The 12,723-nt window shown below is 51.1% G+C and overlaps 1 protein-coding gene across 1 annotated transcript in view; it reads right to left on the reverse strand.

Moving 5' to 3' along the window:
* The window catches only part of CPAMD8 (C3 and PZP like alpha-2-macroglobulin domain containing 8), a 95,741-nt gene that overhangs the window by 15,715 nt on the left and 67,303 nt on the right, over positions 1–12,723 (reverse strand). The window contains exons 24-27 of the mRNA XM_007461103.1: positions 10,055–10,353; positions 9,237–9,462; positions 7,427–7,603; positions 3,969–4,050 (exon numbers count right to left, since the gene is read on the reverse strand). Coding sequence (XP_007461165.1) covers positions 3,969–4,050; positions 7,427–7,603; positions 9,237–9,462; positions 10,055–10,353 — 784 coding nt within the window. The remainder of the gene's footprint in view (positions 1–3,968; positions 4,051–7,426; positions 7,604–9,236; positions 9,463–10,054; positions 10,354–12,723) is intronic.

A 12,723-nucleotide genomic window follows, 5' to 3' on the forward strand; every position in this document is an offset into this window, starting at 1 on the left:
AGCTTGTCCTGGCCACTCTCCTTCCAAGATTCCTCAAATCCATCCTCTTCCTTCTACCCCCATGGCTCCTGTGTCAGCCAGGCCACACCATGGCTCCCACTGCTTCCACCAGCCCAGCCCTGCCCCATCACCTACTCTGTATGCAGCAGAGTTTGGAAATTCCAAACACTGGGGGGGCCAAGATGGAACTTAGCTGCCCCTGTGCTGGGAACTGTGGAATTTCCACATTCTGCTACACTGTTCTCTTTTTTTTTTTTTATTTGCGGTGCACGGGCCTCTCACTGTTGTGGCCTCTCCCGTTGCGGAGCACAGGCTCCGGACGCACAGGCTCAGCGGCCATGGCTCACGGGCCTAGCCGCTCCGCGGCATGTGGGGTCTTCCCGGACCGGGGCACGAACCCGTGTCCCCTGCATCGGCAGGCGGACTCTCAACCACTGCGCCACCAGGGAAGCCCCCACTGTTCTCTTTATTTTTCCATCTTAAAACACAAACAGGGATAAACAAACTGTGGTACATCCATACAACTGAATATTATTCAGCAACAATATGAGCTAACAAGCCACGATATGACCTGGAGGAAATTTAAATGCATATTACAGAGAGAAAGGAGAAATCTGAAAAGGCTGCATACTGAATGATTCCAACTCCATGACATTCTGGAAAAGGCAAAACTATAGAGACAGTAAAAGTCTCAGTGGTTGCCAGGGGCTGGGGGGAGGGAGAGACAAATGTGCAGAGCACAGGGGATTTTTAGGGCAGTGAAACTATTCTGTATGATACCTTAATTGTCCAAACCCATAGACTATGCAACGTGATCCCTAAACTATGGACCTCAGTTAATAATAATGTAGCAACACTGGTCCATCATTGATAACAAATGTACATCACTAATGCAAGACATTAACAGCAGGGGAAACTGTGTGTAGGGGAGAGGGCATGTATGGGAACTCACTTCTACCTAATTTTTCTATGAAACTAAAACTCTTCTACAAAAATAAACTCTATTAATTAAACACACACAGCCCAGCATGACTCAGATTACAGCCATGCTTTGTTCTAAGCCATCCTGCTCCATGTGGAATAAAATCCAAACTCCTCCCCCTGCTCAGTCTGGCCCTGCCACCCTCTCCTCCCTCACGTTGGGCCACTCTCCTCATCTGTGCTGCTTCAGCCACACTGGTCTCCTTCTGTGGCTCAGACTCGTCAAGCTCAGTTCTGCCTCAGGGCCTTTGCACAGGCTGTTCCCTCTGCCTGAAATCTTCTCCCCTTGGATTTTCATACAGCTCCTCTCTCATCTTCTTCAGGTGACCTCTTCAGGGGCACCTTTCCTGACCGCCCCATGTAACTGTGTGCCTCATCATACCCTACCCCCTTAGCATGCTTCATAGATATGAGAAATTATATAGGTGATGTAGTAGCTTTAAAATGTATCCACAGATGCCTTGCTTCTTTTCCTTTCAAGCAGTAGAACCCAATTTCCCCCCTTCTTGAGTATAGGCTGTACATAGTGACTTGCTTCTAAAGAACTTAATGTGGTGGGGACTTTTTGGTGGCGCAGTGGTTAAGAATCCGCCTGCCAATGCAGGGGACACAGGTTCAAGCCCTGGTCCAGGAAGATCCCACATGCCGCTGAGCAACTAAGCCCACGTGCCACAACTACTGGGCCTGCTCTCTAGAGCCTGCGAGCCATAACTACTGAGCCTACGTGCCACAACTACTGAAGCCTGCGCACCTAGAGCCTGTGCTCTGCAACAAGAAAAGCCACCACAGTGAGAAGCCCCCACACCACAACGAAGAGAGTAGCCCCCCGCTTGCTGCAACTAGAGAAAGCCCGCACACAGCAATGAAGACCCAACACAGCCAAAAATAAATAAATAAATAAATTTTTTTTTTAAGTAGAATGTGGTGGAGGTGACAGTATGACTTGGGAAACCAGATGATAAAAGGAATGTGGCATCCTCCTTGTTTTCTCTCTTGGAGTTTTTATTCAAAGGGAAGTCAGCTGCCATGTTGTAAGGACACTCAAGCAGCCCTATGGGATAGTCTTCAGTGAGGAACTGAGGCCTCCTGCCAATAGCCATGTGAGAGAACTAACTTGGAAACAAATGCTCCAGCCCCAGTCAAGCATTCAGATGATGACGGCCCCAGCCAACACCCTGACTGCAACCTTGGGAGAGATCCTGAGCCAGCAATGCTAGCTAAGCTGCTCCTGAATTCCTGACCCACAGAACTGTGACTAAATGTTTGTTTTAAATGGCTATGTTTTGGGGTGACTTGTTACACAGCAGTAGATAACCATTACATCTTGTACAGGGTCTCTCTCTCTTGGGCAATGAGCTCCTAGAGGCAGGGACCATGTCTTTCTTGTTCTCTCAGGAGTAAGAAAAGAGCCTGGCACATAGCAGACACTTGAATAAACAAACAAATGAATGAATGAATGAACACTGGACGCACCGGAACCTATCTATAACAGATCCTGAGTTTTAAGGAAGTTGAGGAGGTTGGACTGGATCCTGGACTCCCTGGCCAAATATTTAGGGAGAGGTGCTAACAGGGTATCCATCCCAATGGGTACCTGGCACTGTAATGAGCACGCCTGCACCCTTATCCTACTGCCTACCCGATCCCAGTCCAGAGAGGGATGTGTGGTGAGGAAACAGGTTCAGAGAAGTTGAGCATCTGGTCTAAGGCTGCCACAGTTCACATGAGACAGAGCCTGGGTTTGCCCAGCCCCAGGGTGGATGCTGTTGCCATTGTCTTGTGCATCCTGCAGTTTTGTCCTACAGGGAAGTTTCACAAGGCTAAGGGGGAGAGGCAAGCTGCTGGGTGTCACATTTCCATGACCAGAGTAGAACTGGTCTTTTCTTGCTCAGTCTGTGTGTGTGTGTGTGTGTGTGTGTGTGTGTGTGTGTGTGTGTGTGTGTATGTGTGTGTGAACTGTGGGAGGGCATACAAAGGTCACAGCTCACTATTTCTGACTGGTGGAGGCCTCTGGGAGCTTCCAGGACTTGGCCACCTTTCAGAGTGACTCAGTGGCTTTGGCCAATCCCACGGAGGGTGGGAGCCTCTGCTTGCTAGTGCGTGACTGTGGCCTTGCCTCATGGGCTGTCAGCAAGGCAGGGCCCTGGGACCAGAACTGGGTCAGATGATTGGCTTCTGGGGACTGGGGGGCTGAGCAGGTCATCAAGGCTGGGCCCCTCGGGAGCCAAGCGAGTGACACTGCACCGCAGCATGGGCTCAGCCAGCCGTGTCCCTGTTCCCCCGGCCCCTGGCACTGATGCTGGGCCGATTTAAGGACTGGATACTTTCCATGCCCATAGCTGCTGCAGGCGCCATCAGGGTGTTGCTCTGAGAAGGAGGCCTCCCTAGGGACAGAAAGTTCGGGGTGCCCCACTTCCTCACTAAGCCCCAAAGTGGACGAGGCAAATCCCTGATGATGCCAAGAACTGCTGTGGCCCAAAGATCTCAGGGAATAAGACCCAGGTACACCCAGGCCCTCCTTGCTCTGGGTGACCCTGAAAGCCAGAGGGAGCCACTCACAAGGGAAACCGGACCCCAGGACGTGCCTCCAGAACCCCACAAGCCAGCTTTGAGGCAGTGGTCTGGCCTCTCCCAGCCCATCCCCTCCTGCTCAGGGTCACCCCATTCCTGGGTCCCGTGGGCTCTGAGGAGGACCAGAGCACCAGGACCCATCCTCAAGGGGCCAGAGGGCAGGGGTTCAGTTCCTGGGCCCTGTGGCAACAACAGCAGAAGGAGTAATAGTAACTGTCACCGCCGCCAGCTCCGCCATGCACAGGCCAGGCAGAACCCGCCCGCCACCCCAACAATCCAGACGTCTAAACCCCAGGGGCTAGGACCATGGCCATCTCCATTTCCCATGCAGGCTCCTGGCTATGCTGTGCTGGACATGAGAATGTGACATCAAGTGGAAGAACCTCAACAGCCGTGCCTGGGGAATGAGGACTCACCACATACTCCCCGACTCGTCCCGCTCCCCGAAAGCACTATAGGAGCCATCTTGGTGCTTGTAGGTCAACTGTCTCTGGTAGCCTGTGGGGCAATAAGAGGGGACAGCACCCTGGTGAATGGCTGGCCAGCCAACGTCTTACTCCAGAACCCTGAAACAATGCCACACACACATCGAGGGTTCCTGAGACTGCCCCATGCCCACATCTGGGGTCCTTGAAACTGCCCCATGCCCACAGCTGGGGTCCTTGAAACTGCCCCACACCCACAGCTTGGGTCCTTGAAACTGCCCCACACCCACAGCTTGGGTCCTTGAAACTGCCCCACACCCACAGCTGGGGTCCTTGAAACTGCCCCACACCCACAGCTGGGGGGATTGAAACCTCTACTTTATTCTTCTTTTGTTTCCTGATATCGCCCCTTTGTGACTCCTGGTCACACACCGGCCCCTCAGTCGTACCTGGGGCAGGGGTTGGTCAGTGAAATGCACCATCTCCAGGTGCCCTCGAGCTTGGTTTGCTCAGAGCACAGAGTGGCCAGAGCAAGGGAGCAAGGAGGGACAAGAGGGAGGGAGGTCAGGTGGGCTACTGGGGCCTCCAAGGCTGGGCTGGGCGGTTGGTCTTATTGTGAGGGTAGCAGGGGAGGGGTGTGAGGGGACAAATGTAGTGGGTGGATTGTAGGGTCCAGAGAGGAAGCAGAGAAACTGGGCAGGTGGGGACTGTCTAGGCGAGCATGACCATGGGCTTGGAGCGGGTGGTGGGGACAGGCGGGGAGGGGTTCTGCGGTATAGGCAGAGCTGCCTTAGCTGAATAAGATGTGAAGGAAAAAATGAAGGATGCCGAGGGCATCAAGGTTTGCGGCCTGAAAGGCAGGAAGGACAGAGCTGTGCCCATGGAGGTGGGGAAAGAGGCAGGAGGAACTCTGAACTGGGTGGACAGTGTCCCCCGCCGCCAAATTAATGTCCACCTAGAACCTCAAAATGTGACCTTATTGGGAGTGAGGTTCTTTGCAGATGGAATTATGTTATTGGATTAGGCTGGACCCTAAATCCAATGACTGGTGTCCTTCTCAGAGGAAAGAAAGGGAAACACACAGAGATAAAAGGGCTTGTAGAGACGGAGGCAGAGAGCGTGGTGACGTGTCCACAAGCCAAAGAACACCTGGAGTCACCAGAATTCTGCCAGGACAGAGGCCTGGAACAGATGCTCCCTCAGAGCCTCCAGACGGAATTAACCCTGTTGCCACCTTCATTTTGGACCTCTGGCTTCCAGAACCATGAAGGAATAAAGTCCTACTGTTCTAAGCCACCCAGTTTGTGGTACTTTGTTACGGCAGCCCCAGGAAGCTAACACCAAAGGTTTGCCGTAAAACCAGGGGGTCGGGGGTTAATCTGGGGCTTGTTGAGTCTGAAAGGCCAATTGGCTGGTAAGCATCAGGTCTGGCTGTCCAGGGGGGTCCAGACTGCCACTCACCCATACAGGTCATCGCACTCTGGGTGGCGTTCAAGGGCCTGAGCTCAGATGAGTCCACTGAGGTATGCCTGGCCCTGGGAGGCCAGGGCCCACCCACCTCCAAGACCCTCACAGCACATGAACCTGAGCCCCCCATCCCCACGATGGACCAAGCAGACTTGGGGTTCTGGGAAGTCTGCGGTCAGCCTTCTCGAAGCCAAACCTTCAGCCCATGGCAACCCCTGAGTTCTCTTTTCATCTGAGAGTTGTACGTTCTTCATAGTAAGTTTTTTCATTTTCTCATCCACAAGGACAGATGGTTCTAGATCATCAGGACTGCCCTTGGAGTACAGTAACTGCGGGAACCGTAACAGGCCAGGAGGCAGGGACCGCAGACTCGCCTTAGGAATCGAGATTTTCACGTGCTTCAGTTTCCCCATCTGATAGGGGCCAGCATCGTCTGAGCCAGGCACCCGCGGGTCCTTTTCGGTGGCAGAAATTTCCAAGGTTGTGCCCGTGGGTTCTCATCTCCCTCTGGCTGGGTCTAGTGCCCTGGCTGCCCCTCGTGCCCCGATCCAGGGGAGCCTGCAGTCTGAGAAGCCCCCACCACTTGCCCCCATGAGATCTTGGGCACCTCTTCACTCCCAGGAGTTTCACTTTGCTCATCTGGGAAATGAGGACCATCAGTGTGGAGGCTGCCGGGAAGGCAACTCAGGGCAGCGTGGATGGAGCGGCACGTGCCTGGCACAAGATGGATGCCAGCTTCAGAGCTGGGTCCAGCCCCCTCCACGCTCTCCTTTCACTTCAGCTCCAGCCCAAGGCTAGAAGCAGAGCCCAGGAGGCCCCAGGACCTTGGGATCAACTGACAACTCCCTTGTTACACAGGTAGGAAACCAAGTTACTGAGAAAAGCAGGCCCTACCCGAGGACACAGAGTGGGAATCCATGACAGAAGTGAGACCCCACCTCCAGCCTCCCACCCCCTTCCTCCTACCTGTGGGGCCTAGATGTGCAAAGTGGGTGAGACAGGGCCCTCAGAGGCCTTGTCCGCCCCCCTGCCTCCGCCCCCTCCGCCATAAGGCTGTTCCCTATCCTAAGGACCTGAGTCATGGCAATGGAAGATGTTCAGTGCTGTGTTATTTATTTCTGAAGTTCAATGCTGCTTTGTTTATTTCTGAAGATGTTCAGTGCTGGTGGTTTATTTCTGAAGATGTTCAGTGCTGCATTATTTAGAGAAAAAAAAAACTGGAAATAACCCCAGTATGTCCAAAAGCATAGTTCAGTATGTTGTGCTCCATAAATGCACGTGATGAACAAATAGCGTAGTCTCCAAAGTGATTATGAACTGAACACATCCTGAGACCCAGCGATTTCACCACACAGAAATCTGGACGTGTTGTCACCAAGTCCACTAAGAGGGTGATTAATGGCAGCACCATTCTAAAAGCCCTGAGTTGGAAGCTGCTCCAAAGCCCATCAACAGACACACTGACTATGGTCTCCCCACACAGCAATGGAGGTGAACAGACCACAGGTCCCCACAGCCCAGTGGACGAATCTTATGCACACAGTGCGGGGTTGGGGGTGGAGGGCATGCCATAGGATGCCATGTTATGAGACACCAAGAGTGGCAAAGCTAATCTTTGCCCCTGGATGGCAGAGGAGTAAACCCAGCGCCAGCAAGACAGGGAGGTTATAGGGATTTTTTTTCCTTCCCAGATGTTTTTTATCATGCTATTATACTGCTCTGGTTGTTCAAAATATCTACATTTTTAAAAGATGCTATTCCTCTCCCCATGGCTGATTACCAGCATTCAGAGCCTTTTCCTAACAGGTGCAGACACCAGGTTCCTATTAACAGGGACCCCATCAGGCCACCCAGAGTGGCCTCTTTCACCCACTTCTTTGCCTTCTTCCACATCTGCCACACTTGGCATGTGAGCTGCCCCCCAGCATGGTCAGGGCTACCTGCAGCCCCACCCCCTCCACCCAGGCAGTGTCCCCCAGTACCTTGCACCAGGTAATCAGTGGTCTCCCTTTCCACCTCAGGGCTGAGCTGTCGGGTTTTCTGGAGATACTTCAGGACAAAGACATTGGGTGCAAAGTGGATCATGTTTTGCTCTCCGCAGCCAAAGGGCAGGCGCAGGTGGTTGCTGAGATGGTTCAGAGTTGGCCCCATGACATCTCCTGGTGGGAAGAAAAAGAAGGATGGGCTGGGGACTGACCTCACCCAGTGCCCTGGCTGTCCTATGGACAGCTTTCCTTAGAGAGAGCCCACTTGTGGCCTAACACCGGCAACCCATCCTCTGATTGCCAGTGCTGCCCTTTGAAACTGGGCTGCACCCTTGCCCACTCAGCCTGCTTGGTCTCCTGGCTTTGGTGAACACCCACTGGCCCTTTCCTCCATACCTCCCTCTGTGTTCTTTAGTTTTAACTCAGGTGTTCTTTCTCTACCCTTTCATTATGTTAAATGCTCTTTCCTTTCTGGCTTTTTAAACAGGTGCAATTAAGGCTATACATTTCCCTCTTAGTACAATTTTGGCTGCATCCCACGGACGTTAAGATGTCAATCCAGCCATGCGATTCCATTCTAAATATTTTTTCTAACTTTCAATATGAAATGTGATTTTCTCTCTAACCATGAGTATTTAGATTTTTTATAAAACTCTTCCTACACGTGTGGTATTGTTGGTGTGTTTTTAAAAGTTCTTTTTTTCTCTTATTTCTGACCTACTGTGTTCTCATCCCTTCAGTACCCTGTCTTCCTCTCCCTGGCCTCTATGCCCCAAATATTGCTGATGGGCCCTCCGGAATCCCCACTGTCCCCTGATTGCACCTCCCTTCCTTCCTCGGCCTTTCCTCCTGCCCCACTGAGGCTGCCACTGCTCTTGCAGCCTCCTCTTGTGGCAGGGCCTACCTGGCTACTTTCTCATCACCCTTCTCTGGGTTTTCCAGCTTCTTCTCCAACCTTCCATCCCACTGTGCTGATGACACTGACTGGCACACAAGTCCCTGCCTTCACCTCCTCTCCATTGCTGTCCATCTGCCTTCTCCCCTACAACCCTCATCTCCATCTGTGCCACTCATCCCCAAGGCCACATTTGAGTTGATCTCATGCTTCAGAAGTCATAAACTCCAATATCCTCTGATCTGGTCACAACCACCACCCTGCCCAGGCCCCAGGGCTTCCATCCTCTGATGTCAGAGAGACCCAAGAACCCCTCCTTCAGGCCTGTCTGCCTCCTCCTGGCGTCTCACCCTCACCTCACCCTTCCAATTCCCAGCACTAGATGGATCACACAGTCCCCACTTTCCACTCCCATGCCTGGGCTATGGGAGACAATCCACAGCCCAAGAGATCCCTGGCCACAGCCTCTTACCCCTGCTCAGTAAATGCTCTAAGCATTTGAAATGGTCCTGCCCACTCAGCTGGACACCCAGGAGCCCCGCCCTCCACCCCATACCTGGCTAACTTCACCTGGCCTTTCAGCCTTCTTGTATATCACCCCAGACCCACTGCCCTCAAGGAGTTCACCACCCACCCTCCCAGTCGCCCCACACAGGGCAAGGACCTGCCTTCTCAGCCAGATTAGGAAGCCCTGAAGGTCGGGTTTGAGGACATCTCTGAGTCTGGCCCCAGTGCGCAGTATGGAGAAGGCACTAGAAGCTGCTTGTCAGGTGAGTGGGTGTGTGGCTGGAGGCCTCGGGGCACAGGTCCCCAGCAAAGCCTGGTATGAGACTGAGCCCAGAGTAAACACTTGTCCCTTGGCCTGGGTTCTTGCTCCTGTCCTCCCCAAATCAGGCTGCAGGGCAGACGCACCTATGATGGAGGCGGCTGCACGCTCGGACCCAGGGATGGCACTGTGCGGGACCCCCAGAGTGAAGGCTTCGCTGTAGCTCTCATCTAGTTCCACCTTCCTCCAGATGCGGAACTCGCCCACAGAACCCCAGCCAGTGGAGAAACCGATGAACTGGACCTCTGGTGTCTTGGGGAGGGTCCAGGCCATGATGACAGAGTCACTGGATGGCTCTGGACCATGGCCAACCTGGAAGAAGAGGCCAAGGCTGCTGGATGCTGGCAGGAAGCGTGAAGCTGTGCTCAGACATGGTCAGAGGCCTTGGCCGCGCTCATAGGTTGGGGCGGGGTTCTCAAGGAGTCAGAGATGAGAGAAACCAGACTGTTCATGAAACACCCAACAGAGACACAAGTGTGGCATCTGCAGGTTCCAAAGTCGCTGGGCTCCCTGGAACCTCTGGAGTTTGCCTGGCAAACCCCTATTTGTACTTCAAAACCCCACTTGGCTATATCCCTCCTCCAGGAAGCTGTGTCAGCTGCTTCTTTTCTATGTCTCCTTTGCTCCACTCAGAAAGAGTCCACAGTCCCCATTTTACCTGTTCTATCCACTTTCTTTCTCCCTGACCACCCACCACCCTTCAGCTCCCGGATCCCTGGGCACTTCCTCCGCCACAGCTCTCACCACCTGTTTTTTGTACATAACTCCAGGCAGGCTATGAGCAACTTGAGAGCTGCCTTGTGTTTCCCTTCTCTCCTCCCCACCCCTATCACATGTATCAGGAAGCAACAATGCCAGAGGACCAGGAGGTTCCCATGCCCACCCCAGGCAAGCCCAGCCATGCCTGGATGAGCCCGCTGTGCCAGCTGATCCAGAATGTTCTGAATTCATCCCAGGAGAGGATCTTGGCTGTGTGTGTGCTGGCCACGGGCTTGCCCATCTTGCTGGTGGAGATCCAGGACCTGGTGTTCTGGTGCCCTCCCAGAACGATCTCGATCATGCCTGCCGTGTCCTGGGGTCCTGGGGACAAGGCCACGCGGGCATCGTTGTGGGCTCGCACGGCAACGTCAAAATGGGTGAGGCGCAGCGGCCGCTGCACATACTGGAACTCGTACTTGTTGGGTGTGGAGATGTGGACTCTCTCTGGATGGGCGGAAGGAGAAGGGGTGTTGAGAGGGCATCGAAGCATCCTACCCCCACCCCCCGCCCATGCCCAGAGCTGAGCATCGGGACCTCAGGGGGCCAGCCTCACTGTGGCTCCCCATGAAGCTGCAGGAAGCATGGTGGAACGGAGCTGGCTTAATGACCGTTTTGTCAATAGCACACAAAAGATGAAATGCTCACAGAGATAAATCCTACAAAAGACATGCAAGACCCATAAGCTGGGAACTGCAAAATGCTGCTGAAACTAAAGACACAAATCAATGGAGAGCTACAACGTGTTCATGGGTCAGAAGATAATACTGCAAAGATGTTAATTATTCCCCAAACTGATTTATAGATTCGATCCAATCCCAATCAAAATCTCAGTAGAGTCTTTTGAAGAAACTGCCAAGCTGATTCCAGAATTTATATGGAAACTCAAAGGATCTAGAAGAGCCAAAACAACTTTGATAAACAGGAACCAAGTTTACTCACACCCTCTGACACTGAGACGTACTCTAAAGCTAGAGCAATCACAAGAGTGTAGCACTGGTGTCAACATAGACAAATGCTCAATGGAACAGAACAGGGAGTCCAGAAATGGACCCACACATGTATGAGCAACTGATTTTCAACGAAGGTGCAAAAGCAATTCAATAGCAAAAGTCTTTTCAACAAATGATGCCAGGACAACTGGGCCTCCAGATGCATAAAAAGGAACACTGATCCATACCTTGCATGGGCTCCAAGAAGTAACTCGAAACAGATCATAGCCATTTTATGAATGTAAAACCTAAAACTATAATACTTTGAGAAGAAAATGTAGGGTTGGGCAAAGATTTCTTAGATAAAACAACAAAAAATAATCCATAAAAGGAAAAAGTGATAAGCTGGGCTTCATTAAAATGAAAACCTTCCGTTCTTTAAAAGACACTATTCATCCGATGATGGACACTTAGGTTGTTTCCATCTCCGGGCTATTGAAAATAGAGCTGCAGTGAACATTTTGGTACATGACTCTTTTTGAATTACGGTTTTCTCAGGGTATATGCCCAGTAGTGGGATTGCTGGGTCGTATGGTAGTTCTATTTGTAGTTTTTTAAGGAACCTCCATACTGTTCTCCATAGTGGCTGTTTCAATTTACATTCCCACCAGCAGTGCAAGAGTGTTCCCTTTTCTCCACACCCTCTCCAGCACTTATTGTTTCTAGAGTTTTTGATGATGGCCATTCTGACCAGTGTGAGATGATACCTCACTGTAGTTTTGATTTGCATTTCTCTAATGATTAGTGATGCTGAGCATCCTTTCATGTGTTTGTTGGCAATCTGTATATCTTCTTTGGAGAAATGTCTATTTAGGTCTTCTGCCCATTTTGGGATTGGGTTGTTTTTTTTTTGGATATTGAGCTGCATGAGCTGCTTGTATATTTTGGAGATTAATCCTTTGTCATTTACTTCATTTGCAAATATTTTCTCCCATTCTGAGGGTTGTCTTTTGGTCTTGTTTATGGTTTCCTTTGCTGTGCAAAAGCTTTGAAGTTTCATTAGGTCCCATTTGTTTATTTTTGTTTTTATTTCCATTACTCTAGGAGATGGGTCAAGAAGGATCTTGCTGTGATTTATGTCATAGAGTGTTCTGCCTATGTTTTCCTCTAAGAGTTTGATAGCTTCTGGCCTTACATTTAGGTCTTTAATCCATTTTGAGCTTCTTTTTGTGTGTGGTGTTAGGGAGTGATCTAATCTCATACTTTTACATGTAGCTGTCCAGTTTTCCCAGCACCACTTATTGAAGAGGCTATCTTTTCTCCACTGTATATTCTTGCCTCCTTTATCAAAGATAAGGTGACCATATGTGCGTGGATTTATCTCTGGGCTTTCTAAGCGTCCATCATCGGACGAATGGATAAAGAAGATGTGGCACATATATACAATGGAATATTACTCAGCCATAAAAAGAAACGAAATTGAGTTATTTGTAGTGCGGTGGATGGACCTGGAGTCTGTCATACAGAGTGAAGTAAGTCAGAAAGAGAAAGACAAATACCGTACGCTAACACATATATATGGAATCTAAGAAAAAAAATGGTCATGAGAACCTAGGGGTAAGACGGGAATAAAGACACAGAGCTACTAGAGAATGGACTTGAGGATATGGGGAGGGGGAAGGGTAAGCTGTGACAAAGTGAGAGAGTGGCAGGGACATATATACACTACCAAACGTAAAATAGATAGCTAGTGGGAAGCAGCCACATAGCACAGGGAGATCAGCTCGGTGCTTTGTGACCACCTAGAAGGGTGGGATGGGGAGGGTGGGAGGGAGGGAGATGCAAGAGGGAAGAGATATGGGAACATATGTATAACTGACTCACT

Source organism: Lipotes vexillifer, unplaced genomic scaffold, assembly GCF_000442215.2.
Source record: "Lipotes vexillifer unplaced genomic scaffold, Lipotes_vexillifer_v1.1 scaffold469, whole genome shotgun sequence".
Taxonomy (NCBI): domain Eukaryota; kingdom Metazoa; phylum Chordata; class Mammalia; order Artiodactyla; family Lipotidae; genus Lipotes; species Lipotes vexillifer.